Source organism: Ooceraea biroi, chromosome 10, assembly GCF_003672135.1.
Source record: "Ooceraea biroi isolate clonal line C1 chromosome 10, Obir_v5.4, whole genome shotgun sequence".
Classification (NCBI taxonomy): Eukaryota; Metazoa; Arthropoda; class Insecta; order Hymenoptera; family Formicidae; genus Ooceraea; species Ooceraea biroi.
Window position 1 is genome coordinate 3,080,361 of NC_039515.1, and position 27,789 is coordinate 3,108,149.

The 27,789-nt window shown below is 34.9% G+C and overlaps 4 protein-coding genes across 7 annotated transcripts; 2 read left to right on the forward strand and 2 right to left on the reverse strand.

Moving 5' to 3' along the window:
- The first annotated feature begins 3,923 nt into the window (after positions 1–3,923).
- On the forward strand, positions 3,924–7,821 carry LOC109610663 (serine-rich adhesin for platelets-like). The gene is made up of 2 exons (XM_020031260.2): positions 3,924–4,239; positions 4,311–7,821. Exons 1-2 carry the CDS (start codon positions 4,076–4,078, stop codon positions 7,729–7,731), a joined length of 3,585 nt encoding a protein of 1,194 aa, XP_019886819.2. The 5' UTR covers positions 3,924–4,075; the 3' UTR covers positions 7,732–7,821.
- A 715-nt stretch (positions 7,822–8,536) lies between these two features.
- On the reverse strand, positions 8,537–9,208 carry LOC105278349. Its single transcript, XM_011337380.3, has one exon. It carries the CDS (start codon positions 9,175–9,177, stop codon positions 8,683–8,685), a length of 495 nt encoding a protein of 164 aa, XP_011335682.1. The 5' UTR covers positions 9,178–9,208; the 3' UTR covers positions 8,537–8,682.
- Positions 9,209–9,692: 484 nt separating this feature from the next.
- LOC105278348 lies at positions 9,693–20,952 on the forward strand. Its single transcript, XM_026973301.1, has 6 exons — positions 9,693–9,836; positions 17,406–19,307; positions 19,414–19,710; positions 20,063–20,290; positions 20,379–20,843; positions 20,932–20,952. The coding sequence occupies exons 1-6, from the start codon at positions 9,693–9,695 to the stop codon at positions 20,950–20,952; spliced, it is 3,057 nt and encodes a 1,018-aa protein (XP_026829102.1).
- A 2,051-nt stretch (positions 20,953–23,003) lies between these two features.
- Positions 23,004–27,685, reverse strand: LOC105278347 (monocarboxylate transporter 9-like). Of its 4 annotated transcripts, XM_026973148.1 has the most exons (13): positions 27,406–27,681; positions 27,196–27,324; positions 27,060–27,115; positions 26,828–26,996; positions 26,388–26,658; positions 25,892–26,055; positions 25,175–25,331; positions 24,891–25,070; positions 24,670–24,777; positions 24,259–24,445; positions 23,720–24,045; positions 23,359–23,550; positions 23,004–23,224 (listed from the first exon to the last, which is right to left on the reverse strand). In XM_026973148.1, the coding sequence occupies exons 4-13, from the start codon at positions 26,894–26,896 to the stop codon at positions 23,073–23,075; spliced, it is 1,806 nt and encodes a 601-aa protein (XP_026828949.1). In that variant the 5' UTR covers positions 26,897–26,996; positions 27,060–27,115; positions 27,196–27,324; positions 27,406–27,681; the 3' UTR covers positions 23,004–23,072. The 4 variants fall into 4 exon arrangements, with proteins under 4 accessions (XP_026828949.1, XP_026828948.1, XP_019886826.1 ...); XM_026973147.1 differs by having other exon boundaries at positions 26,828–27,115; XM_026973149.1 differs by lacking the exon at positions 23,004–23,224 and having other exon boundaries at positions 23,465–23,550; positions 23,715–24,045; positions 26,828–27,115; positions 27,406–27,685.
- Positions 27,686–27,789: the final 104 nt, after the last annotated feature.

The following is a 27,789-nucleotide window of genomic DNA, read 5'->3' on the forward strand; positions in this document are numbered from 1 at the left end:
TTTCATTTACTTTCTCATATTATTCGCGAGATTATGATGTATGAAGAAAACTTGAAAACTAAGAAACTTGAAAGAATAAATCTTTATTCCTTATTCTTTTAAGTTTCTTATATCTATATATATATATATATATATAAGCCATATTATATATTTTTCCAATTTTTTTCATACTTGCTTGTATAGGCGTTTAAAGTGCACAGTCATTAAATATATTTTTTTATATACAATGATACTTTTCTTATGCAATTATAAACTAAATTCTTTTTAGATTAAAATTTATTTCAAGCTGGTACCTGCAATTTTTTATTATAATTCAAGGACATGGAACAACAGTAATTCATTAAACTTTTTAATGCAGCGGGCAAAATGTTTCTCTCATAGAGGATAGAAACGAACAAAGCGGTGGAACTTTATTGTGCATAACGAACGAAGACTTTGAAATTAAATGTTTCACGGTCAATCATCGATTGCTTGCTAAATTGAAACGAATATAGCCAAATATATAGTCTGTTCATAAATCCAAAAGAATTAACGCTGTAGACAGTTTTTAAAATACTACGAGAAGATTCCAAAATAAATTATAATATAATATCTTCTAAAAGATAAAGTGCTTGTTCAGTTATTATTATAAAAAATAAAAAATTGATATTAAATAATGATACTTTATCAAAGTTTAGTATTTTGATAATTGTAACAACTTAATTCAATTAACTAATAATAACGAATTATATGAGATGTTTAATTAGTTTGACTAGATGATGAAGCAACAATATTCAATCACGCTGCTCTTTGAAATAACACAGGCCGACATTTTTAGACTTTTTGTCTGCTGTTTGAATATAAAATATCATTTTCGATGTATTTTTTCACACTGAACACGAATCCGGCCGCGAAATTGCTCTATAACGTCAGGTTTTTGAGAAAAATGAGGTTAAAAGTGTCAAAAGTGACGTTTTTTTGCCATTTTTATGAATTTTTCGCTGGTAAAATAAATTTTATTTTTTACTTTCGTTTACGCCATCTTAAAGTGCCAACTTTTATCTTTAAACTCGATTTTTCGAAACTCCGTAGGATTTTTTTCGCCGAGTTAACCACTCCGCTGTCAGACGAACATTTCGGCCTCCGTAGCACTCGATTTTAAGTATTTATGATATTAAGTTATTAAGTTTATATGTGCCTATGTACTTATATAATATCTTTTTAATGATTTAAAAATAAAAAAATGAAATTATAAAAAATGATTAAAAAAATGAAAATTAAAATGATAAAAAATGATAAAACAATTTAAAAACAACAAAGCTAAAAACATTTTTAAAAAATCAAAAGAGTGTGATGTAGGCTGCCTCCACGTGGTGCACTCTAGTAAACGTAGAAGGTTTGTAAAATCGCTCCTACTGCGGCTAAACGGTCTACGAACAAAGAACATGGTGCAGGATACTGTGTTTGCATCAGTAAGGTATAGTTAATTTTTGCTCGTGTAAAGTACATTATACACAGAAGATTAAAAATGCCAGAATCTCATTTGGGGAAGCGAAATGTAACCCACCCAGAAGTAAAAAAACAGTATATACCAAATTTTATTGAAATTCTAATAGTTTTACAAATTTTGGTCCGCCATATTGGATCGGTCATTTTGAATTTTTAAAATCTTATTTCAGATTCAGATTCAGCGACCTCAAAAACCGTCATATTAAAATCATTATTATCCAGTTCTGAAGTTTTGTTCTCCAAGTACATTTTTGGCACGAAATGTTCGTCTGACAGCGGAGTGGTTAACTCGGCAAAAAAAAATCCTACGGAGTTTCGAAAAATCGAGTTTAAAGATAAAAGTTGGCACTTTAAGATGGCAAAAACGAAAGTAAAAAATAAAATTTATTTTACCAGCGAAAAAATCATAAAAATGGCAAAAAACGTCACTTTTGACACTTTTAACCTCATTTTTCTCAAAAACCTGACATCATAGAACACTTTCGCGGCCGGATTCGTGTTCAGCGTGAAAAAATACATCGAAAATGATATCTTATATTCAAACAGCAAAAACCATGTCGGCCTGTGTAATTAATCCGATAGTACCAAATAAGTTTTCGTCCGAGGTGCGTTGGCGGGTGAGTGACATTTAATCGTTATTCGGTTGGGCGGATAGGAAAGAAGCAAAGAAACAAGGATGAGAAATAAAGAGATGTGTGTGACGTTGCTGCTGCTACTGTATTATTGATAACAGGTCCGGAAGAGATCGAAATAATTAGATCGGTTATAAATCGGTAGTTCAAAAAGAAGCGGGGGTTGGAAGGACTTGATGATAAGTGGGGGCCGGTGGCTTGCATTTGCTGAAGGTGCTAGATCCAGTCGAGTTGGCACTGGGAAACAGACTTCGATTCAACACCAGACGAGTATTGCCACCCAAGTGGCATCAGGGTGTATTCGTCGTGATCAATATCAACCTGAAGAAGCAGTTTGATCATTCCAGAAATCAGTGGCCTGCTTCTTGATAATTTTTTAGGAAAATATTTATGATATTAAATAATTGATTAATTTATCAGCGTTGTCAAATGGTTTAACGTGCAAGAAGTGGAAGCGATTTTGTTGATCAGATCAGAAATTCTGATTTGGTGTTGTGTGTAGGCTGTGCTGGCTGACGATACCAGAAGACGGTGAATCTGAAAGGAGAAGTGACATTCTGGCGGTGATGATTCGCGCGCCTTACATTATATCCTTCATTCTTGCAGTAAGTTCATCTTGATTCTATTTAATCGTAATATTTGAAAATTATATTAATGTAAAATTAAGAAAGAGAAAAATTGTTTCTTTTTAATAAGTAATAAAAAAATAAGTAGTATATTTAATTTATGAAAAGAAGGAAGCAGACTGATAATATAAAAATAAAATGATATTCACACATTAATTACATCACGAGAGAAAAATATTTTTAAATATTAATAAAAACGAAAGAGATTAGTAATTTAATGAAATATTTATTATATATAAAGAAAAATGCAAAGTTTTAAACTTCTAGTTCAAGAGATTACTCTTTTATTTCGTTGAATTAATTACAAATACCAATGAAAATATATTACAGCTAGTACATTCTTCTCGCCTTGTCGATACCATAAATAAATCAGCAGTATAGCATTTGAAATCAATTAGATTCTTCGTTAATTAATTCTCTCGGTAGATATTGCCGTCCTTATCGTACCGTGATATATATTTTATTCTTTGGCCATTCTCACTTTCATGTTGGCACGCTGTGTAGTTATTTTGCTGGTTAATCTCGCGTACCGAGATATCGTTAGATTTGTATGAATCAATTGAATCAATTTTGAAAGAGAAAAAAGTTTAACTTTTGGCAAATTAAATTATTTATATTTTATGACCGAGAAATATTGAATATATCTATAAGCTTTTTTACATATAATGACAAAAATTGAGTAATTTTTGTACAGATTTATACTGTGTTTCTGTTATTCATATACTATTTTAGTAGTGCATTGTTACATGAAAAATGTTTACTTTAATGATTAATTATGTAATAGTGAATAATTTGTTGATCATTGAACATTACATTTGTTTGCCTAAAATAGGTTTGCTGTTCGTTTAGACATAATGCTGCAATACCACTTGCCTCTCATTCAGCTGTCACGAATCAAGTATGTAGAGTTATTCTGTGTACGCAATGTGAATTTAGAGGAATTTTTCTGTCTTTGCTATTACTTACGCGTTCGTACTCTTCTTGTTTCTTCATAAATTTATAGATGATGAACGACATGTTATATTGACATATATTACTATAATTATGAGTTTTATGATGTAATATTTTATATATTTTATTATCAATTATTTTATTGCAATATTTGATATAAAATGTAATAGTTTTGCATAGATCGAATTTACCGATTTATTTATTTTATATGCACAAAAATACGATAATATTAATAATCTCACATTAATTAAATCTATTTCTCGTATAGTCGTTTATAATGTATACAAATTTCTATGTATGATATTTCTATATATCTTAATTATTTCTTCAAATTTTATCAACTGTTTTACCAATTTTTGTATTTATTTAATTCTTTAGATGCAAGATATATTCAAAAAGGAAAAAACAGATTCCCAGAGTAATTGGAAAGATACTACCTTGCAATCTTATTCACCGAAGGAGATAAAATTATCGGATGTCGACAGAACTAGTGCGACAAAGACTCATAATCTGAACTATCATGGACCACAAAAAAAGAAAACGTTAGTTTAATCTAATATAATTAATTTCCATTTTATTATTAATAGTTTAATTGTTCCTTTTCTCTGTATAGCGTGAATAATAATCAGAGTCACACGGTGATTCGAAACATAAACATGAATATCAACGATTTCTATCACGGGAGCTATAGACAAGGTAAAAAGAAAGATTCCCTATTGACTACAATCAACAATCTAGAAGACGTCATCACGAAAGAACAACATGTGAACTGCGCGAATGACAAGAAGAAAAATCAAAGATACTCGAGCAGTTTTGTTGGAAACTCAACAAATCACAATCTGAGCGTCGAGAAGGAATTCAACGAGGTAGTCGGCAACAATTCCAAGGCGAAGACGACCAGCAGCGTCCACGAAGGCGAGGACATTACGTTGTGTTGGATCGAGACAATGACCATCAAAGAGAATAAGACCGTTGAACCACCGAAGAGGCTGGTAATTCGCGAGTACACGATCTCTTTTGAAAATTCCGCGACCATACCGGATAGGTATCTCGAATGTAAGAGACTCGAGGGCGAATTGGGGGCGAACGATCTCGAGATCGGCAAGACGGCTCTGTTCGAGGTCATAGACGAGGACACTAAGGTCAGCAAAGTCGTCAACTTCACTTCAATCGGTCACATCGGCGATGTCACCATCTGGCAACATAAAAGGGTGAAGTGCGGAGTTGGTCCAGTGGTTAGCAAAAACATTATTGAATGGAACGACGGTTCGGATAACCCGAAGAAGAGAGTGGAGATCAGGGTCAGCCCCAAGATGCATAAGCTAACGACAAAGAATGAAGAAGAACCCTGCACGCAAAGTACCGAGACAACAGAGATCGAAGAGAGCAGTATACCTACCGATGGCACGAGTTACGTCACTGAACCCTGTAAAAACACAAAGAACGGCATTTGCGAAGTGACCACGAAGAGTAGCGAAGAGTCGACGAAATATCTTGAGATCAGCACGACTGAAAAGGCAATCACCGAGTTACCGAGAAGCAGCAGTGAAGAAGAAAGTGAAGAAGACTTGAGTTTATCTGTCGGCGTCACAACATCATCACCTGACGAGAAAGAGATATCGACAGAATCATCAGTTGCTACGGAAACACCGGTCACGATTTTCGTAACGAGCGACGAGTCCTTGTCCTCGAAGAAGGACGGTTTGGACTGTGAGAATTCGTCAGATCCAGCGTGTGCAGTGCGAGACGTCACGACGTCTTCGTGGGAACTGCCTACTGAATCATCAGCTACGACAGAAACGAATACGCAGACTGGAACATCATCAACGGCTTCGGTGGGCACAGCGACGACTTCAATTCCAGCTAGTCAAGAAGCGACCACGAAAGTGGGCACAGAGAAAGAGCTTTCTAGCCAGAAGAGACCATTGCTCCCCACGGAACCTTTCATCTCTATCGAAGTAGATACTTCAGAAGAGATGTCAGATTTAGTAACCGTACGAACAAGTTCAATCACACCCACGACAGTGTCTGAATACGAGAGTGTTTCGATGGAGAGTGCGGAATCTACACGTCAGCCAACGGTTGAAACAACTACCACGATTATTGAAAGTCTCAGCCAGGGTCATGGTGTGACTACTACTACTACTACTACTACTACTACTATACCAGAAACGGATGTTACAACAAGTCCTAGTGTGGTAAAAGGAAAGGAAGAACACATGACAGATAAAGAAATCAGTGGCTCCGTTTCGGAGGAATCAACGGAAGAAGATATTATGATGCCATCAACCGAATCGACAAGCAAACGATCAGATAGAGTCGATTACGTTCCACCTTTAGAGAGCAACACAGTAACTTCAGGTGAAATTGGTACTGAACAAGCTGCTACAACTGCAACGCCATTGATTATCGAATTCACGCAAGCACCCGGAAAATCTGGTAAGATTTTAGGCAAATTACTTGCAACGGTTTCAACTGAAAGTACGACTATCGAGTCCGCATCGGGAGGTACAACTATTGAGTCGATTGAAAATACAGCTTCTGAGTCCTTGTCGACCGAGACTACAGCGATCGAGTTCTCATCAACGTCCGAAGAAGGATCTGTTAGGGAAAGTAAAGAAAATTTAACGCACGAAATCGAAGAAGCAACGACGACCAGGCCAAAAGTCGCTGTGGAAGAAGAATTTATTTCGACGGTTTCAACTACAACAACAGTATCGGAAATGCCAGAAATCGAATCAACAACCTTGCCACCGACAACAAGCAATGAATATGATTACATATGTGAAGACTCCGAGGACTGTGCGTACATCAGCAGTTCGGAAGCTTGCGATGAGTCCGGGAATTGCGGTAGTACCAGTGAATCTTGCGAGTTGGGCGTATGTTCCAAGGAACAAGGTGTCGAGGATAAGTCGATATCTGATGTGACTTCTCCATCAACAATGAAGACTCACACACCCATGATTGATCTGCAGTCGTCTGAAGTGCCAACGTCCGAAGTGCAGCAACAACTCACAAGTACTACAGCCGCCACGTTGATCTCTGAGGAGGGTGACAACAGTTCAATGACGATCGGCAGTGTTCCTACGGTGGAGACTCGCAGAAGCACACCCTTGTCATCGACGACTACGCCGCGGCATAAGTTGATTTTGAAGATCAAGGTTCTCCTAGAACACGTTAATGAGAAGATGGAGAAAGAGAATTTGGTTGAAGTCGACAAGCAGTTATCGTTAGACGAGAACCCGGAACATCACGGACATCCCGATATGTTCAAACGATTGAAATCTTTCAACGATTCCATTAATATGGAGGCCATCAGCGCGTTGCTGAATTGCACCAGCTTGGGCAATCTGACGAGAGGCGTAAGCCTCGTCAGCAAACAACCAAGTCAGAATGTTGATAGTAAATCTGATGAATTGCAATTTACATTTTCCGCGAATACGAATTCACGGCAGTCTTTCACTTCGGAACAAGCTAAAGACGATCTTCTTGAATCTGATCAAAAATACGAGACGGAATCCCGAAAACGAAAACGAAGAGATTTTGCAAGTAATAAAGAAGATACAATTCTTAATACTTTTGCAGATTTAGTTAATCCTGCGAGCACTTTGAATGCTAACTCGATGAAGGAAAGCATAAGATCTAGGAACGAACAGAAGACAAGTAACGCTGCGCATGGAAAGGAAAGGAATGAAATTAAATCAACGCCAGATAAAAGGGATATTGAGAAAACAAAGATGGAAATTGTGAGACAAGCTTTACCAGATGTAGTGAAAGATTTTTCGGTCGGGTTCCAAAATGTAATGTCGCAATTCGCGCGACATAATTCAATGGAAAACGATCCTAAAAAAGTGCCAAAAGTAAATCTGTTTGATATCATAACTAATCCCAAGGACAGCAGGTTTCACTCGAGGAGAAGAAGAGCGGCTACAGAGGAAGTTGGACGCTGGTCGAATGAAAGAATCAGGAAGGCGGCAATAGGCGGCAATCTTAGAAGTTTCACTGAATTTGTATTGTATGATATTCTGTCTTGAAATTTACTTTCTTATTACTCTGGCGAGTGTAATATCGTAACATTTAATGTCGTATAATTTTAATAAAGCGAAAATATAGAAGATTGTACAGAATTTCGTTATATTTTATTAATTTAATCATATAAATTTATAAAAAAATTACTATATAAAATTCATTCTTAAAATTTTTCAGAATATGCTAGCTCTAAAAATGCTTAGAAAATCTATTTCTTACAATAATAAAAGTAGTTATTAAATGTAGTTATTAGCATAAAATAAAAAGGCGATATTCTATACGTTCATTGGTTCATAATAATTATTTAGCCAATGCTAAGTTAAACAGTCCATCCGGCATTCACGCTATAATGAATTGCACAGATATTTACAACTTTTATAGCGTAATCTTTAAAGTAGTAAACGCGTCTGATTATCGTACGAATGATTATAGTTTGCACGTTCATAACATTCGAAAATAATTAATCGCGAACATTGATTGCGCAATCGCATTGACTGAATCACATCTATAATGGATTGCACTAACGAGGAATTGTTACGTACTTTTATCGTTTATTAAGTTGAAAATAATGTCTTGGCTGATAAGTACTCGACTATTAAGCAGGCGAATTAAAGACCTGCGTATTATTCCTTTATCAGTCCATAATACCCATAAGTGGAAAAATATCTGTAACTTTTAATTGTAAATAATTTGAATCTGATTCCTTTCAGTCTTTACACCAAGTGCTAATTACTATAACATCTTTTTGACAAAATTATTTCTCGATTTATCGTTCTCATTTATTCAATAAGTAAAAAAGGAGCTTATTTGGCAAGAATTATTTATTCTTACTTCAGTAAACAATTTATTGAGTACTTGCTAATATCTTTTATTATTGGTACCACATTACATCGACACAATCTACAGATTGTATTCTACACTAGACTATATCTACACAGTATGATCGCAGAGCTTGATCATCCTTGTATCACCGGACAGCTGTACCTCAGTGGAGAGACGCACTTTTCCGACACTGGCTCGAATAACAGCGTGTTTGGGCACGTGAGATTATTCATTACGCTGTAACCCATACCGTTCCAGTAGCACAAATAATAGCTTTTACAATTCGTATTCGGTATCGGGAACCTGCCGTATCGGACGCAGAGTGGTCCTGGGGTGGTTGTTGGCAATGGCGATGGAGTTGTTGTTTGTTGGCAAATAGCTGTACTCTCGGGCACGCAAATACCTCTCACAGGATCGAATATGGCAGTGCTGGCGCATGACAGCACCACCGGAATTAGGTTCACACCGTCATCCACACATATGTAATAATTCTTGCATGTCCCGTCGACGATTTCGAAGACACCTGGAATTGTGCAGACAGGTAGCGCAGTCTGTGCTTTCGCGTCTCTGAATACGACGAAGGCACACAAAAGGCACAGTACAGGAACGAGGATTTGGACTCGCTCCATTGTCGCGTCGTACGTCTGTGGATCTGGTCAAATGATCTTTGACACGACGGTCGAATACTTTTATAGCGAAGAATTTTATGATTTGTTGTCACACATGCTCGTTTATCAGAAAGGTGGAGTATAGTTAGATTATAAAACATGATAACGTATGCATCAACAACTATATAGATAATATGGATCCTTTTAAGGCTATTGCAAACATGCGTGAATTATTCTGAAACTCCAATCTTTACCTTGCTGAAGAATTATCTATGAATTTAATTTCTCGATATTTCTTCGACTTATCATTTCTTATCTTTTCTTATCTATTTTCTTTTATTAATTGATTTTTGTATTATGGCTAATTTAAATATAACTAAAAATGTAATCACTATTATATTATGTAATCATCAAAACTGAGGTTTCCTTACAATACGATTGAAATATAACACTGTCGCTTCGATACTTCAAAATCAAGGCCGGCGTTTGCGCAGCCCCGACGTTTCTTCCTCAGGTGAAATGTCGGACGAGACAGAATGTGCAGTTTTTCAATGCGACGGCCTTACAACGAGGAAACCGAGGGTGAATCTACGGAATACGAAATCACCAGAAAGCAACGAGAAAGTTTTACCGAGAGTTTAACGTCCGCGCGTAATATCGCGTGGTCGCCGCGTACTGGGGTAATCCGTCAATTGGGCGCATCCAATTTGCATATATTTTAAATAAAAGAAGAATCAATTTATATGTATACATTAAAAATATTTTCTCCATTATCAAAATTATACCATATTGCTGCCACATTAATATTATTATTTTGTTTTATCACATTAAACATTGAAATTAATAGTAGCTTCAATAATAATTTAATATAATTTATATGTACTACAAATTTTAATATGCAAAATCACAAAATGTATAAAAGATTTTATATATATTATATATTAGATAAAAAAGCATGAGGTATTTGTGGAACAGCAATCCGAGCTACATTGTCCGAACAAAGGAAGGATTTCTATCCACATCGATGTTTCAGCGCGCAACCCTCGTCTTCAGGTAACTTTTTCTTGATATTCATCACCGATAAATAAAATAAGGGTTTTCCGAACAGGTAGGAAAATTCTTCGTCCTCGGGCAAGGTATCCCGACCACAGGTACTCAGAACCTCGGCTGCATGTATATGGAGGAAGAATCCTTGCCTCAAAGCCAGGGAAAAGTGTAACGGGAAGGAGAGAGAGGCGCCAGGAAGGAAGGAGAGAAGCGCTAATGTATATAAGTGACTTCGTTCGAGGACGCTCCAATGGACTCTCTCTTTGACCCTGGTCAAGTGCGCATCTTCCCTCCCATTTTCTTCACTTCCAACTTCTTCGCGGAGGACGGTTACGCCGTCCCGGTCCTGCTGCGTCCTTCCACTTCAGCCTTCACCTTCTCGCGGAGAAGGAAGAGAATTCAATTCAGTTGTCGCATCCGTCGGTTGCACTGCGCGCGTTGTGATGACGATGACACAAAGTTAAAAGTTGGCAAGGATTCGGATTTGCTCTGGAGATACATCCAGGACGAAAAGTGTAAACTTGATTTTGCGTGCGATCTTGTGACATGTTCTTGATGGGAAGATCCTGATTATAGGAGATGGATGCTCGAAAAGTGAGTAATGATAATAATAGACATTTATTATCATAACAAGATTTTGCAACAAATTATCTTAGGTCGTTTGACGGCGATCGTCGAGTTGTTATTGTTGTTGGAAGGAGTTTGAAAATTTTTACATGTGGATTGCATGTTTGATGGATGCCGTGCGTCAATCAACAAATTGTTATCAAATTATTAACAAATAAATTATTTTTAGGCGGTAATAGATTATCTACATGAAAATAATGAAAAATGAAAAGATTCTTGATAATATAATAATTGTTAATAACAAATTAATAGTAAACAATTGATGTTTATCCTATAAAAATCTCATAAAATTTTGTGATTAATGAAATTAATGGGAAAAATTTTGATAAGAAATAATAATTACATATTAATATTGTAGTTTTGCAGCAATGTCACATTTAATTCTGTTTTTAACTAAAAATGTAGATTGGCCTCGCATTTCTTGATTGCTCTAGTTAACTTAATGATGGATTATTTTAACGCGCTGCAATCCTATTCGTGGTATTGATAACGACGCGAAATTGTGCAAGCTGCACAATTATGATATGTCGAGAATCATGAGAACGTTGACGACACAGAAAAGACGTATGTACACCACTTTCCAATTTAATCTATTATATATTGCATATGGATGATATATACGTGTGAAAATTTTCCATATTTATGTCAAACATTGTTTCGTCAATGAAGTCGGTCTTAAATCTTCGCATACTTGTTACATTTAAGTTGATCCATCCGATAAATTATAATTAAGGGATTTTGTAATTGTAATATAACATGAAAAATAACAAGAAGATGTAAAATATTATTTCTAAATTATACAAGATATCTCGCTTTTATTTTTATTCCAATTTATTTACTTCCAATCGGTAAATTATCATCTTTTTAACCAATTGATTCGATTTCGTACAAATCGCATTACAAAATGAAAGGAAACGGGAAGAATAGTCCCAGAATCACGTTCTTTAATTAGTAAGAGAGCGTTGTCGGAACAGTATGTTAATGCACGATCCGCGCTGTGTTTCGAATGTCACGATTGATTTATGCAGACTGTGAATTGTCGATAGTGCGCGTCAGGACAACGAATAAGTGACAAAGACGTATGCCGCTTTCGAGGCGAACGATTACACCATTCGGCACAGCGCCAGTCGAAGAGGGAAACTCTTTCGTACGACCTAAATCTGTCGCTTTCCGTTTGTGTCGCTTTGCACGTTTCATCTGATTGCGATTTCCAAAATTATGTGTTGGAACATAACAGTTCCATGGTTATCTTATTTTTTTGGTGAGATTTTACATTAAGATTATTATATAAAATTGTTAATTTAAAACTGTAAGAAATAAGAAATGTGTTATTTTTTTTGTAGAAAGTAGAAAGCGATTAAACAAAAATATAGAAACGCTGATAAATTTCGAGTTACATGATTAAAAATGAAACACTTTTCGCAAATAAAACTGTAAAAATAAATAATATGACTTCAATAAAATTTTAATTTAAGTTAGAGGTTTATATGAATTAGCTATTAAAAAAAGTTTTTACTATAAAATTGAATTAATCTCTCAATTCTTATTTTTTAGAATTTTGGAATCTTGTACAATTATTATAATAGTTAAAATTAATATCTAAAATGTTCTTTGTCTTTTAACATTATTAATCGTGTTATTGATATTACCTCATATATTAGTCGAATACGTGTTTAACATTCTTATCTATAAATACACACAAAGTTCTTAGCGAATCCAGCGCAGATATGAGAGAAATTGTTTTCTTGGAAGAGGAAGGAAAGAAAAAGTTCTTTAGACATACTTTTTATTTACACAGCTTATTAGGTTTAGCAAAATGTTAATATTGATCTTGATGAGCGTGCAAGCAAATTTAAATAAATGTAATGTTCATTTTTTGATTATACCATTATATCATTATACCATTAATATCTCAATTATGATGTAGTATTAATCAGCATAAAGTACAATATAACAAATAAGCCACGTATCTAGTTGGCAGACTTGTTTGCATTGAAAAAACAAAGGTGGAACTTCATTCCGTCTGTTAGGAAGTTTGTTCATGCTTTTCGTAACATTGTAAATGCCAGTATGACATGACACAATACAATGTAGCTCGTATTTCCTAGTACAATTTATGAAATTCTTCTTTTATATCCTTTTTTAATAGAATTAATTGCATTATCGATGTTATATATATATATATATATATATATATATATATATATAATCAAATACTATTATATAAAATATTATATTTTCGGATTACATTCGGATTACAATTTCTTATAAAACTTACAATCTCTAACAAAAAGATTCAAGCTGAAAGGCTAAATATTTTGTAATACCTTCAATTGTATTGCTTTTTAAACAACATGATAATTTATCAAAGGAGTTTGCTGTCAGGTTTAGTCATATAAGTTTCAACAAAATTCATTACGATTTTTAATTTTAAGAAGTCAATACGTTTCACACACGAGCTACATTTTTCTGACATACGTCGAACTGGAACAGTTTGCGATGTAAATACGATAGTTAACTCTCTCTGTCTCGACGCTCCTAGACATAATTGTCTTCCGCGTTGCTGAAGCACCGTTAGGGGGCTCGTCTTTTCTAGAAAATCGTCAAGATCACCCGATTTCCACCCAACCATTCCCACAGGACTATCGAGATTCCAAAAGCATATAACATCATTCTCTTTCCCTATATTTTCGCACTGCAAATGCAAAAAAATCTTCAGACAACTAAAGAAGAAAATTCATATTTGTTTAAGCATCCCGGATCAATCATCGCACCTCCGCGTACCTCCGTGAAATAATTTCGTTATGCTGATCGCCGAAGAAAGCTCAGCAGCTTTCACATATTAAAACAAGTGCATTGCATTTAAATATCGATCTCGTTGACGATCGGTCTCGATTTCACGGGGATATCTGACTTTTCTGCACATGCAGAATTACGCGGCGCCGGCTAATCAGCGATGATCAGTTTCATTACGGGCAACGTTATCCCGAGCAATGAGAGCACAGCCTCGTTATCGGAGACGGTTCGTCTCGATTAGCGCTGACATTCATTTGCCGCGCGTGCATTCGTACGAAAGCGCACGCGCGTGTGTGCGCATGCCAGATTGTACGCGCGCAGTCCCGCGCGGTTACATCTCCTCTCGCGCGCTGTGTGTCTCGGACTCTCGTAATACCCACAGCCCACTTACCTACATTATCCGCGCCGTGTATGCGCGGGAGCTGTATCCACCATTCGGCGACGGCTTGGCTCGTACGCGCACGAGCGCAGTGGCGTAATCAATTTTAATAATCGGATGTTTTAGTAATGAATCTCCTTGCCGCAACGTGAGATGCTCTTAATGATGGGACGCACGGCGAGCGGCTTCCGCGCGATTGCATTCTTCGCCGCTTTCCGGCAGACTTGGTTTATTAGAACACGTCATAGTCCCATTACATGTTGTTAATTGTTGTATTGTTATGATGTTGCATCGATTGTTTATAATTATAAAAATTTAATTTTTAATGCAACAGTTGTTTTGTTTTCTACCTTGTTGTTGATTGTTATTTAATTGTACTGTGTTGTACTCAAATCTAAATTATTAAGAAAATATGAATATATCGAAATATGTTTGTTAATTATATTATATGATTGGCATAGTTTAGATATATCACGCTTTGTACAAGTAAAATAATTTATATAAGATTATATAATTGAAACAAATAGTAATATCTAAGCTAAATTTTTGCTGTAAAGGTGGATTATTTTCAACATTTTTCTCTAATTGCTTTTATATATTTATTTACACATTTTATCAATATCTAAGCTAAAGAGCTTATTATTTATTATTACTGAAAATATATTTATAGATATGGAATGCAGTATTGCCATTCAATATAGCATTACGCTACTGTGAATCGTGCGCGTTTTCTCATCTTCTTCGAGACCTACGACCCGTTTCCCTTCCATCTGCGAAGACCGTGATCAAGACCACAATATATCGCAGCAGCCTGATGGAACTATAATCTTCCATCCAGACGTGGTGATTTAAATGATCGAAGAAGAGAGTTGATACGCTCGTCAGTCATAAACACTCGATCGTGGAATCCGTGTGCCAAATCCATGTTCTTGCCCAGATGTTCTCAATGATATTGACTCGAGAAATCGGATCTTACTACTTCCTAGTAGATTTTGATCTGTTCTTCTATTCTTGACATAACAGCGGAGTCATTGTTATTTGCTCTGCTGTGCTGCTTATTCGCCCACCGGCTTCTCATTAATATTCATCTCGAAAAGCACTATTATCATATTACATTATGTACATTATGTTCTCTGGCGAGGATGTAATATTTCAACAAAATGTATGCAATGAAACGAATCACCCTATATCCATCTATATCAAACAATTTTTTATTTGAATTTTTCGAATTTGAAATTTTCAAAATTCAATCAATTTGTCGGAATGTATTAAAATGTAATAATAATATCTTAATTATTGTATAATTTATGAAACAAACGCGTCATTACTTTAATTAGCGAATTGTTTTAATTGTTAAACAAGACTGTACGTGACGGTGCATTGCAAATTGCATTACATATTGTACATGAAACATATAGCAATGCACCCTCATCGGAAACAATTTGCATTACGTGCGTTTGCAACACTGTGATACATTATTAGAGACGTGTTCGCGTACACGCGAATCTCTCGCAGTCTTCTTTTTTCCGTTTCTTCACTTTCTTACGCGGTTTCCGGTTCGCGGGACAAACACGGTCACCCGTGACTACTCTCGTTCTCTCTCACGAGAGGCGACGCGCGTACACGCGCTCGTACGTGAAGAACTAGCACGTGGAGCTCTTCTCGCATTCAATCCACGTGAGAGAATCTCAGAGTTGCCGCGGATGCCGTGAGTGTCGCGAATCGCGACAATTCCCGGCCTTTCTTCGATATTTGGTTCGTTTTCCTAACGGCCGTCTGCCGCTAAAAGAGGGTTTTTCCTGTAACAATGTCTTGCTTTCTGGGAGGATAATCCATATCGAATTCGATAGAATTAAATCAATAGTTTTAATAGTAATTAAATATAAATCAAAGTAGAAATGTAATCATAGTAAATCATATTAAAAATGCTGAATATACTTAAAATGTATATCAAATATATGGGGCTTTCCAGTGATATATTATGTAATAAATATATTATGCAATAAAAGTTTATATTTTTGAATTCATACTAGTTTAGAACAAATATTGTGCCGCAAATATTGTTATATTCTAATATTTTAATATTCCGAAAGAGGTATACACATAAGCAAAATAAAAAACTAAGAAGTTAATTTCAATTATATGATTAATTGAGAAGAGAATTATAATTACTTAAGAAAATATTTGAAATTCTGATCTCTCTCTCTTTCTCTATTATTCGGTACAATTATAAATGATGACATACATATGTAGTTGATGGAATAAGTAAGAGATAGAAGGAAGGAACTCGTATAACAATTGCATAGAATGAAATAGTAGCACATTCTCGATCTTATACCGGCATCGCAGTTATGTGCCTTATGACCTCTTGCCATTACTAATGATCGGCTGACTTGAAATCTCTTCACGGAGACGATGATTGCAAGGTTCTACGTTCGGTTAAATAGGTCAAACAGTCTCAGAACCTCAAATGACATTTACGAGTGCTTTTCACTCATCTCGAGGATGAGCCAATCTCCGAATTAAAAATACGCAAAGAGTTTTGACCGAAATCTAAAAACGTTTAGCTTCATAACGAAGCGAGTATGGAATTACCGACGCAACAAACGTGTGATTTGTGGCGACTGACTGTGCCAGACACAGTGTTGTAACCAATTGCCAGTCATTTCTCGGCAGAATAGTTTTTGCGGCGCGGCAATATATTGTCTTTTCTTTGTACGTGCAAAAATCCAGGTAGTGCGGCAAGTGTGAAGCGGTAAAACGTGTCTACCGCGCTAAAACGAAGTAGTCAAGTGTATCCAGGACTAAGGAGAGGAAAACTGAGAGCAACAAGTGCTCTCCGTTCTGGAATAACAAGGTGGAAGGCGACCAGTTTCTGCGCATGGCATACATAATCCTCGGCAGCATAGAATGATTCTCATAGTGCGACCCAGTTCGCGCTATCGCGCACTTATTCTTCGTCGTGTCGTTGACTGCTACGGAAAGTGTACATACGTACAAACTTTCATCGGTTTAATGATACATCAATTATCATTGCAGACAAGGGCTGATAGCTCGTATCCAACAACTTTAACAACGAAACATTTGTTTTACTCTTATTCCCATCATTTGCTCGAAATTATTTCTTATTAATTCGGAAATGTGAGAATTTAGATCATAAATATTTGATGGACATATTCAAAGAACTTAAAAACTTAAATTTTTGCTTTTAATTATCTTTTCAGTGGTTTAGTTATTATGGCACATTAATTGCAGATTTGACAAAAATTTTTTATTAGAAGTAAAGTTAATAGTTTAACAATTATAGTATTTTTTGTTAAATAATGTAATATTTTAATTGCACAAAGCTTATGTCAACAAGTTTCTTTTTTAATTTTAAAGCAATAATTTTCTATTTCAGTTCTTGCCATTCTTATTGCTGGTGATCTGCACAACTAGCGCGGCTTCTTCCATCAGAAATGGCTGGGCAGGACCTGATAATGTTCGGCACGTTCGTAGAGTTAGCTTGAACGAATATCTCGTTCCACCGCCACCGCCAATGATTAACTCAGTGATCAGAACTGGAAGATTGGCGAACCATCGACCGACCGAAGCGCCAGGATATTTTTCGCAGCTAATGAGTTGGCTGAATCCTTTTAGTTTCGGTTCATCACCGTCGCCGCCACCCTTGCAGCCCGAGGTTCCTTATCCCCCATCATCACAGTTTATGCAACCTCCTACTTCACCCAATCCACCATTCGCCACAATCAATGAACCGTCACCTCCGGTCTACGACAAACCACCTCTTCCCTCAGCCTCCTTTAACAATCCAACATATGTTTTCCCTCCTAAAGGCAAGAGCTGCAATCCTTGCAACAAGATACCGTGGATGCCGATACATCACGCTCTTCCTCATTTAAGAGACGCCTCATTTACATCACCGCCTCAATCTTCATCGTTAAACGACAATTACCTGCCGCCTGCTAATCACGAAGTCCCTCATGATGTTCATCAAGCCGCTACGCAGGAAGTCCAGGCTCCGGATTTCTCTTTTGTGCCGCCATTATCAGCTAATGGACAGGATGAATCCTTGATTAGTCAAATACCAAATCTGCATTTGTATCCTGGAGCGATGCCGCCGCTCTTCGAAGCGGAAAATTTTAATTATCCTGTGAAAACTGTCCCTGACGAGAACTCGGAATATCGTGGCCCACCACCACCACCGTCAGAGGATAGTCCACTTGCGGGGAATGATTCTTTTCTTCATGTAGAGCCCAGTCCCAGCAATGGATACGAACAATCCGTTCATCCATCGAGTCAGTCGAATTTAGGAGCAGTCCATCAGGAATTAAAATATACCAGTCCTGATGCAAACTATGGAGAGTTGAAAAATTTCGGTGTTCAAGATCATGGCGCGCATAACGATTTATCTTCCAGCAGCACCCAGGTGTCTCATGGTCACACTGTACCGAATCACCATGGATTCGACGCCACCGCGATTCGTCAGGAATCACTTGACACCATAAGCCATCAAGCACCTTTCGGCGACTCAACTGTCGCTGGTCAACCTTCGTTTAACGGCGAAGAAATTTACGGTGTAACAGGATCAAGTGAACCGTTGGGTAATCTCCCCAGCAATTCGAGTCAAATTGATCAGAATCCTCCCAGTTATGGAATTTCTAGTCTCGATCAAGTGCCGAGTAACTTCGAGCGCGGGCACGACCATTTGTTCCCCAGCAGCAACGTCATCAAGAACTCTCACGCACCTCTGCGTACTTCAGACGGATCTTCCGTGAAGATCGAAGATCCAGTACATTACGAGGAGTCACTGTTGCTAGATTTCACATACGGGGGTGAAAGTCGGACGGGCTCGTCCTCGATACCGCCGACCTCTAACGCGATCGCAGATTTTGAGAGTGCCGAGACCGCCGGGACGACCTTGGCGCCTAGAGACGGGCTTTACGGAACGCGACAAGAAGTTGCTTCGACAGAATCTTACTCGTCTACGAATAACATTCAGATAATTAATTCCTTAACGTCGAAGATTAATGACAGCGTAACACAGAATTTCAATGGAAATCTTGATTCTAAGGTTTCCCATGGAAAGGATGTTTCTTACATCTCGCCATCTGACCAAGCGGAACATTTGTGGCCAAGTAACTTGTCAACGACTTTGAAGAATACAGGAAGAGAATCGTTTTGGAACACTGCGGTAAACTCCCACGATGATACAGCAAAGGAAACGTTAAAAATTATTATTACTAATTTGGAAAACGCAAACAAGACATCTACGAGACAGCAAAGCGTAAAGAGAAATAAACAGGTGACACGATTATATATTTCTTGAGTAAAAGGATTTATTTTAAAAGATTTTTAAATGTTATATCAATATGCTCACTATAATCTGGATCTTTGTAATTAAAATTTAGGTGCAGGTCATAATTCCTTATACATCGCAGTACACACCACTTCCGTTCCAACGATATAACGATCGAAAGATTACTTATACAGACGAAGCCAATCACGATAATTATGTCGGTGAAGAATCAAGAAACAGGATTAGAGTGACTAGTCGTCCGAACGTCTCTCATAATACGCAAACTTGGCCGACTACTTCGACAGTACTAGAGAATGTCACTAAGCAACCAATCTATATTAGTACTAAAGTGAATAACTCCATAGATGTGCATAGATTGCAAAAGAATATCGATAATTGGACAATACAGGTATATCATATCTTTTTAATATAAATATGATTTTATTAATATAAATCTTAAAATCTATATAAAATCCTGAAAAAAATATTTGTGTTCTTCAACATAAAATAAGTTCTTGATGAAATAAAAATTTGTATTCTATTTTTATTAAAGTTGATATTGTTTATGAGTGATGAGTTTATGAGTTATGAAAACAATCGACATTTAATTTTAATTGCAAAGATCATAATTATAAGATTTTTTTAAATTATTACTTTTTTTATCTTGATTTCTCAAGTTAATCATAAAGTTATAATTTATTTATTATTAACCTATTTATAGCAAACATGATAATGTAAATACGCTTATTTGTCAAATGTAGAAATATTCGAAAGGTACAACTGCTAGTACAGTATCGCCTAGTTCCGCAAATCCGTATCTGTTTCCTTCAAAGCAGATTCCTGACGAATACTTGACCACTACTGAACCCATTAATCATGTGGTCAGCTCCCATGAGAGTAACGTTAAAACATATACTCTGGCTGGATTCAGCTTTAATGATCAGGAATACAAGAGTTCGGCTAGCAATCACAAAGAATCACGAGTACAGGTAATGAATGAAAAATTTTAAATAAGTGTGTTAATGTAAAATAAGCAATAATGTTTTATCTTGCTTTAATATTAATTTTTTATTCAAGGTAGTAGAAAATTCCAAATCGACTGAAAGTTCTATCGATGCTTCAATCGCATCCACTAAGGACGACAGTTGGCAAGGCTTCTCCATGGATATTTCTCCATCGAACAAAGAACGAGTCTATGTGGTAACGCCGCAACCTATTGTAACCAGCACCAAATCAAGCCAAGTTGAGCAGCAGAAGGAGAAAACGGTGAAAGAAATAGACAGAAATACAAAAGAATTAAGAAGAACTTCTGACGCTAAGAAGACAAAAAACAGACTTGATATTTTGGAGTCGATCGAGAAAGCCTATCAAGTGCTGCCACAGGCTGTGAACAATTTGGCTGTGGCTTCCACGGGTCCAGAAAGCGTTCCCTTATGGGGCATCATGGAGCATGAGGAGTTTGCGTCGCTTGACAACAGCGAACAGGATAACGAGAATAATGAATCTCCGGATATTCCTGTGCTCTATACCGGGCATTCAAGGGCAAGTATCACTATTGTTTCAGTGTATCTTCAGAATTGGATTCTTTGTCTAAATAATTTTACGAAATTATTATGATTTCCTTTTACAGGTATCACATGCCAGAAGATGATGCGTTAATCTGTAGAAAATGTGCAACGCAATTTGTATGTGTGCGGGTAATTTTGATGGTGTGTTTTCGTGAATAATTGTGTGTGAATAATTATTTTAAAATAGAGATTTTCGACCTCATTTCAATAAACTTTTGAATTTAGTGCTATTTAATGCGAAGGAGTGAACTGTATCGACTTTACATGTATATGTAAGTGATTATTGTGGCCAGTGAACCGGATAATGACATACTTTGTAATCCGGATATATATTTTTTTATAAGTTTTATTATAAGTATTTTTTAATAAGTCTGAAGAAATAAGGAGAAAAATTACAGAAAATTAAAGACAGTGCGGCATACATTTGCATTTTGTCATTGTGACTTGCAAAGTTGTACATTAATAAAAATTGCCGCAAATAAACATTTTTTACATACATATATAAAATATCAATTTCTTATATATAAGATAAACATGGTTTGAATAATTTATTTCAGAAAATGTACGAGAATTATATAATTCTTTTGCAATTCAATCGCGTCTCACAAATTTGAATTAAATTAGAGAATGAATTACAAAAAAATCATCTAGAACATTATGTATTTTTAAAAATTAAATTCCTTTTTTTCAAATTTGCCTTCTGATTATTTTGAGTATTTTTAGACCAGATCAATCTGCGTTACCCGAATTGAATTTTAACCGAACACGTTTTTGTCCTGGTGCACTTTCATAAGTCAAATTGGCGTAAGTGTATACTATTATATACTCAACCTTTATTTATATCTTTTTTAGTTTATATGTTATGCATGTCGAACACTTTCCAACGAGTTTTTCTTATATCTAGTCATGTTCCAATTAACTGCAAAATAATGAATTTTAATTTAACATAAATTAATGAGTAATTTACATGAGTAAATAACAAAATTAAATAACAAACAAATAAACAATAAATAAATTAAATAAATAAATAAAAATATATGTACATATATAAAATAAACATTGTGTTACATGTTACTGTTGATATATTTATGTATTAAAAGTTAATAAAATAAACTAAAAAAACTTTTATATATCATATGTACAGTCCTATATTTCTCTAAACGATATAAAGTTTAAACTTTTGTACATTTGCTCTGTCCATATACTAAATATTCTCATTTGACTTGATAAAAGAAATACACACACTTCTCTCGTTTTAGTGTAAAGAATAGCAGGTACGTTATATTGTTCAATATTAGCTTGCCTTTATGCTTAAATTACTCTTTTATGCATTTGCCAATCACGTTTGATCGTCACTTTCGCCGATTTCGTAAAGTTGAACGTTCTCTGAAAAGTGTCACGACCATTTGAGCGTTGCTGCATCTTAATATAGACGCGTACGTGATATGCATATATATCCCGCGAATCAGCTTTCTCAATCGTAAAAGAAGACTTTATGTCGCGAATTTCGTATTCGTTCTTCGATCGTATTTCAAGCCAGATTTTATGAAATGCTAATATTAAGTTTATTATGTTATGACAAAAATATTGTTTAATAGTTGTAACAATGAAAGCGTTACACTTAGTAAATAAGAACTTAATGCGAGAGACACTGTACGTGACAGTTTTAAATAGACTGATGGTTTTAAATCGGCTTGATGGTACGTATTATCTACATTTCATTGACCTTCGAACTTCTTCTTCAGGTCTCTTCAGGAAGATCACACGTTACTCGTCATGGCGATACGTGGGAATTCCTGCCGGAAGATAGTGGGAAAAGATGTTCCATTGTTTTGCACAGTGTATGGTTGCTTGCCTCGAAGACTTTAGTCGTCGAGAGGACTAGCGTTGTAATTAGATCCATTTCTACGGTAAATGGTATCGAACAAGGACACGACCTTAATTGCGATCGTGCTGACGGGGAAATCTGGCACGTCGTTTAAGAAAGGTATAAGAATGTCTTATTCCCTTTCGTACATCGTAAAATTAAGAATTACTAAATATGACCTGCACTTTACACCTAAGGTATATGTAAATTGGGTGTGTAGTGAGCTTCATAAAATTTAATCGGAGTATAAATTGTCGGAAATGATTTATTTACAAAATATATCATTATAAATTATATATATATATGTGCTATATATATTTGACCTAATTAATATTATCATGTAGCTACTTTAGGCAACATCTTCTCCTGTATAGATTTTCTCCGTGTGATTAGAATTTCCGCTGTCCAGATAAGTATCGTAAGAGCAGTCACACAATTAATTAAGATAATACAAATAGTATAATTTCCAGTATTGTCTCGTATTAAACCTGCAACACATTAATTCTCTATGTTACAATTTATTTAAACTTTTTGGCAACTGTTAACAGTTTGTGCTTGCTGAGAAGATTTCCGTTACTTAGAACAAATATTAAACAAATAGTGAAGAGCTGGTGTGATTTACCAAATACAGGTCCGGCACACATAAGAATCATTCCATTGGTCAACATCTGAATCCCTGATGCGTTAGGTAACTTTTGGATGGGAACGTAATTGGGCACGACTAAAACCATGTACACCGATCGAATTCCTTTTGCCAATCCTAGACCGATCGCAACGGCCACTATCGAAATGAAGCTATTCGTAAAAATCAGTGCTGTGCCAGAAATAAACAAAATAAATTTCATATCACCGCTGTATTAATCAATATTTGTTTTTCATATTACATACATTTTTACATTATCTTATAAATCTATATTTTATGGAAATGTTTGGCAATAAATAAAGATAATAATAAAAGATAATAAATGTATAATATACGTTACAGGTTCTGCTAATTATCAGAAGGCTCAGGCTAATCAGGTACATTATTCTAGGCGGTTGATGCAACCATTCTCCTAGAAAAGGAGCCGCGCATCTGCTAATGAGGTCGACTATCGCGATGACGCTCATGATAGTAGCAATTTTCGCTGTGTTCATATCCATGTCAGCAAGAATGAACGGTGTTAACAGCGAGAAATTTGCCTCTGCGAAAATCGCAATCGACATCCCCAACATGATGTTTACATAAATTGGATCGCGCAACAGATCAAAATCGTAAAGGTTACATATTTGTCGCACGATTCGGTAAAAGATGGAATTGCGTTTAGATCTGTAAAATAAGTATTTTGTGTCACAAATTTCAAAACAACATATTTTGTATATATGAAATTCTTTCCTGTTTATCTTTCTTTATAATTATAATTTATGTTACCATTTTGTAATTTTACATTAGTATTAATGTATAAAATAAGAAGAAGTGTGTATAAAATATATATTTCATTTTTATTTATTTATTAATCAGTTTGAATACTTTTATACTTACTCATTATTACTGATTTTGTTTTCGGTTGAATCCATATCTTCTTCTTTTTCCAATAATGCATTCTGTTCCAAAGCTTTCTGACTTGTATCATTATCGTCAATAAAAGTCAATTTTTTGTTTGTTGTCGGTGCAAAGTCTTCAAAAAGTTTGAAGCTGCTGCCAAGATTGATACTATCCACACTTCTCGCTAAAGATATATACATAAAGATTTATATTATTATCGAAAGAGAGAAAGAAAAGCAGGTATAAGAAGGAGGAAGATAAGAAAATATTTTTTCAACGTTAGATTGTTGGAATGCTAGAGCTAGTTGCAAGAATATTCGTAATTAGTTACAAATTTGAAGTTGGTTTAACTTTATTATGTTTATAAACATCGGTAAAATTTAATTAATATTATTTTAGTCTAATTACCTAAATTGTGCTTTCTTAAATATTGCAGATTCCCATACAAATTTGTATGGTTGTTCTTTAATCCCGTATTGATTACTGTCATCTCGATGTCCTTTACATTGTACAAGTCTGAAATGTAAAATTTGTGTTTTTAATATCACACGATTCTCAATTAAAAGGACTTCACAATTAGTTACTTCATAATTTAACAGTTAGTGAGAATTGCGATTATCCACACGCACTTATTTCGGCATCCATAGAAATCTTTCGAGGTGGAGGTGTATCTAATCCATAAATGCTTGCAACATCGACATCATGATCGATGCTGGATGTTGTTATTTTTCTTGTTCTTTGATAATTATTTATTGCTACTTTTTTAGAATGTATATTTATTTTTTCTTCCACATCATGATTTGATATTTCTATACATTGTAAAAATTATCAAGTATTAACGAAGAGCATTTTATATATTACGCACGTATATACAAAATATATAAATATATATTTTTAATCAGTGTATAATTACCTTCTTTAGTTGTTAGAAGTTCAGGACTTTTATTGATTGATTCTGATGAGTGATCATCGCAAATGGGAACACTTTTCATATGCCATTTAATTGGTTGCAGCAACAAGCAGCCTACCATCGAATGTAAACTATAAGCGCCTAATAATAAGACGGTTCCCTGTTCAATATTATATATCTTGAATTACATGCATTCTTTATTACGTTAACCATTAATAAAATTTATGATAATCCTTGTTGTATATTGAAGCATAAATTTAAAATTATGTATAAAAGGCTAATTATCTCTTTTTTTCTCTTTTTTATATAACTTAATTAAATATTTGAAAATTAAAGAAATAGCTTCAAGAAACGTATACTATTAATCAAAGCGTATCGATTCGACGTCATAGATCGGCATTAATGTGTCATTTTAATGATAATCATACAATTAGAAACAGAAAGTAAACAAATGCTGACCCACATTGATAAGAACTATTAGAGTATAAGAAGGTATTAAACTTTACGATCGATATAATCTAGTAAAAGTACATCTATATCAAACGAGATCTTATCGAAACGCAAATGTACGATTTTAGACTTCCTGTTTGACAGTATTAAGGTTATCTTTAAATGCTTTTGCTGCATACAACAATCTTATTTCCGAGAGTATGGAAAAACTTTCAATTTTTATTTGGATCTGTGAAATTTATCTTAATAAGAAGATATTTTTCATAATACCTGAGTGCCATAGTATGAGAGTGAAAGAGATGCTAGTTGAGGCATGAGAATCGGACCTAGTCCTATGATGGTCATCATGAAGCCTATGGCTCGGTTCCGTTTTGTAGTAAAATAAGAGTTAACTGCTAGGGAAAATGCTGCCATTGACATTGCCATACCAACAGCTATACAAAGAATATAGAAAAGTCATTCATTCATGGACATGGACATATGTACAAAAATTTACGAGACGTAAATTCCTATTAGAGAAAATTATTGAATTTTAATAATTACATATCGAGATTATTTTTACTGGTGTAAAGGTAATTATATATTTATTACCTGTAATCGTAGTAATCAAAATAATTGTGTATTTAATTAATCCTGTAATCGTAGTAATCAAAATAATTGTGTCTTAATTTAACGTGTTTTATAAACAAATAATAAATTACTTTAACTAATAATTTTATAGGATATTATTAACGATTAATAAAATAAATAACTTTGCTTCACTTACAGGCTAGGATTCCGTAACAAATGATGAGGAGAGTAAAACTGTTAGCGAATGCTGTTAATGTTATCCCAAGTGCGTTCATTACACTTCCCGCTATTGCTATTTTTCTATAGCCGAAAGTCTTCAAGAGAGGTCCATTAATCAAGCCAAGTATCATACCGAATGCCAGATTCACATTGATTATAATCGCTGTATCTGTTGCTGTTAGATTAAGTGTAACGAACATATCCTTGAATACTAATCCGAAACCTTGTATAATCGGAATAGTTGATAACTAAAATATTATCACGGAAATTAATCTCGGTCAGACTTTTTTGGGGACAAAGATTTTTTTATATCTTGATGATCGATGATATTGTGTTATAACGTTTTTCGTCACCTTTCTGCATTTTATTTCTAATGTTATGATATATTCACGTTAATTACACCGTTAATGAACTTACACCGTTTAATGCACCGGCCATGGCAACGATCCATCCCCATCCTCCATCCGGCGGTACTTTCGCAGACATTTTAGAAATGAACGTAAAACGGTATTGCACAATCGATCGCCCCGCAAATTTTAATATATTATTATATAATTACTCAAGATGTAATATATGAGATGGTATACTGAAAATTCTAAACTAAAGATTCACATCTATCTAAAAAATATTGTGCGGATTTTACATTTACCATGTATGCACATTAAGAGTCATTTCATAATTATTTACAACAACACATTTAATTCACTGAAACATTAAACTTGCATTATTTTATATTATATATTATATTTTATATTATATATTAGTTATTTCAAAATATTACTGACTTTATGTAATATCATTTCGATGCAATTGATTCCTGGACAATAGATCTTATCTACATTGATTATCTATATTGATCGGTAGTACAGTAATTATTACTTGTCAGTTGCCCAGTTTAGAAGGAAACGTGTTATCTGTAATTTTAATTAAAACTTTCAAGAATGTAACTAATTTTCACTTTATTTGTGATAAGAATGAATGAACCCTGTACTTACTAATTATTATATAACACGCAACGTTATCGATAGAACATTACAGTAAAATGGCTTGAAATAGGTTTTCAATATTTAATAAGAAAAATATTAATTTGTTCTATATTATATTAAAAAAACAATGTTCAATATGGACACTATGCACTACATTAGAAACTTTTCTATAGTTGTACAAGTTTAACACTCATGCACCGATGAACGTAGCACATAACAGCAAAATGTCTTGTATAAAGTTTATATATCTCCAGCTCCATCATATAATGTATCGCGTATTACGATAAAAGTTATACTGACGATAACGACGATACCCTTTTCATTTTTGCGAGTGATAAAGCTTGTGAAGACTAATCTAATCTAGTTATTGCAATCACTCAAAGAGAATGCATG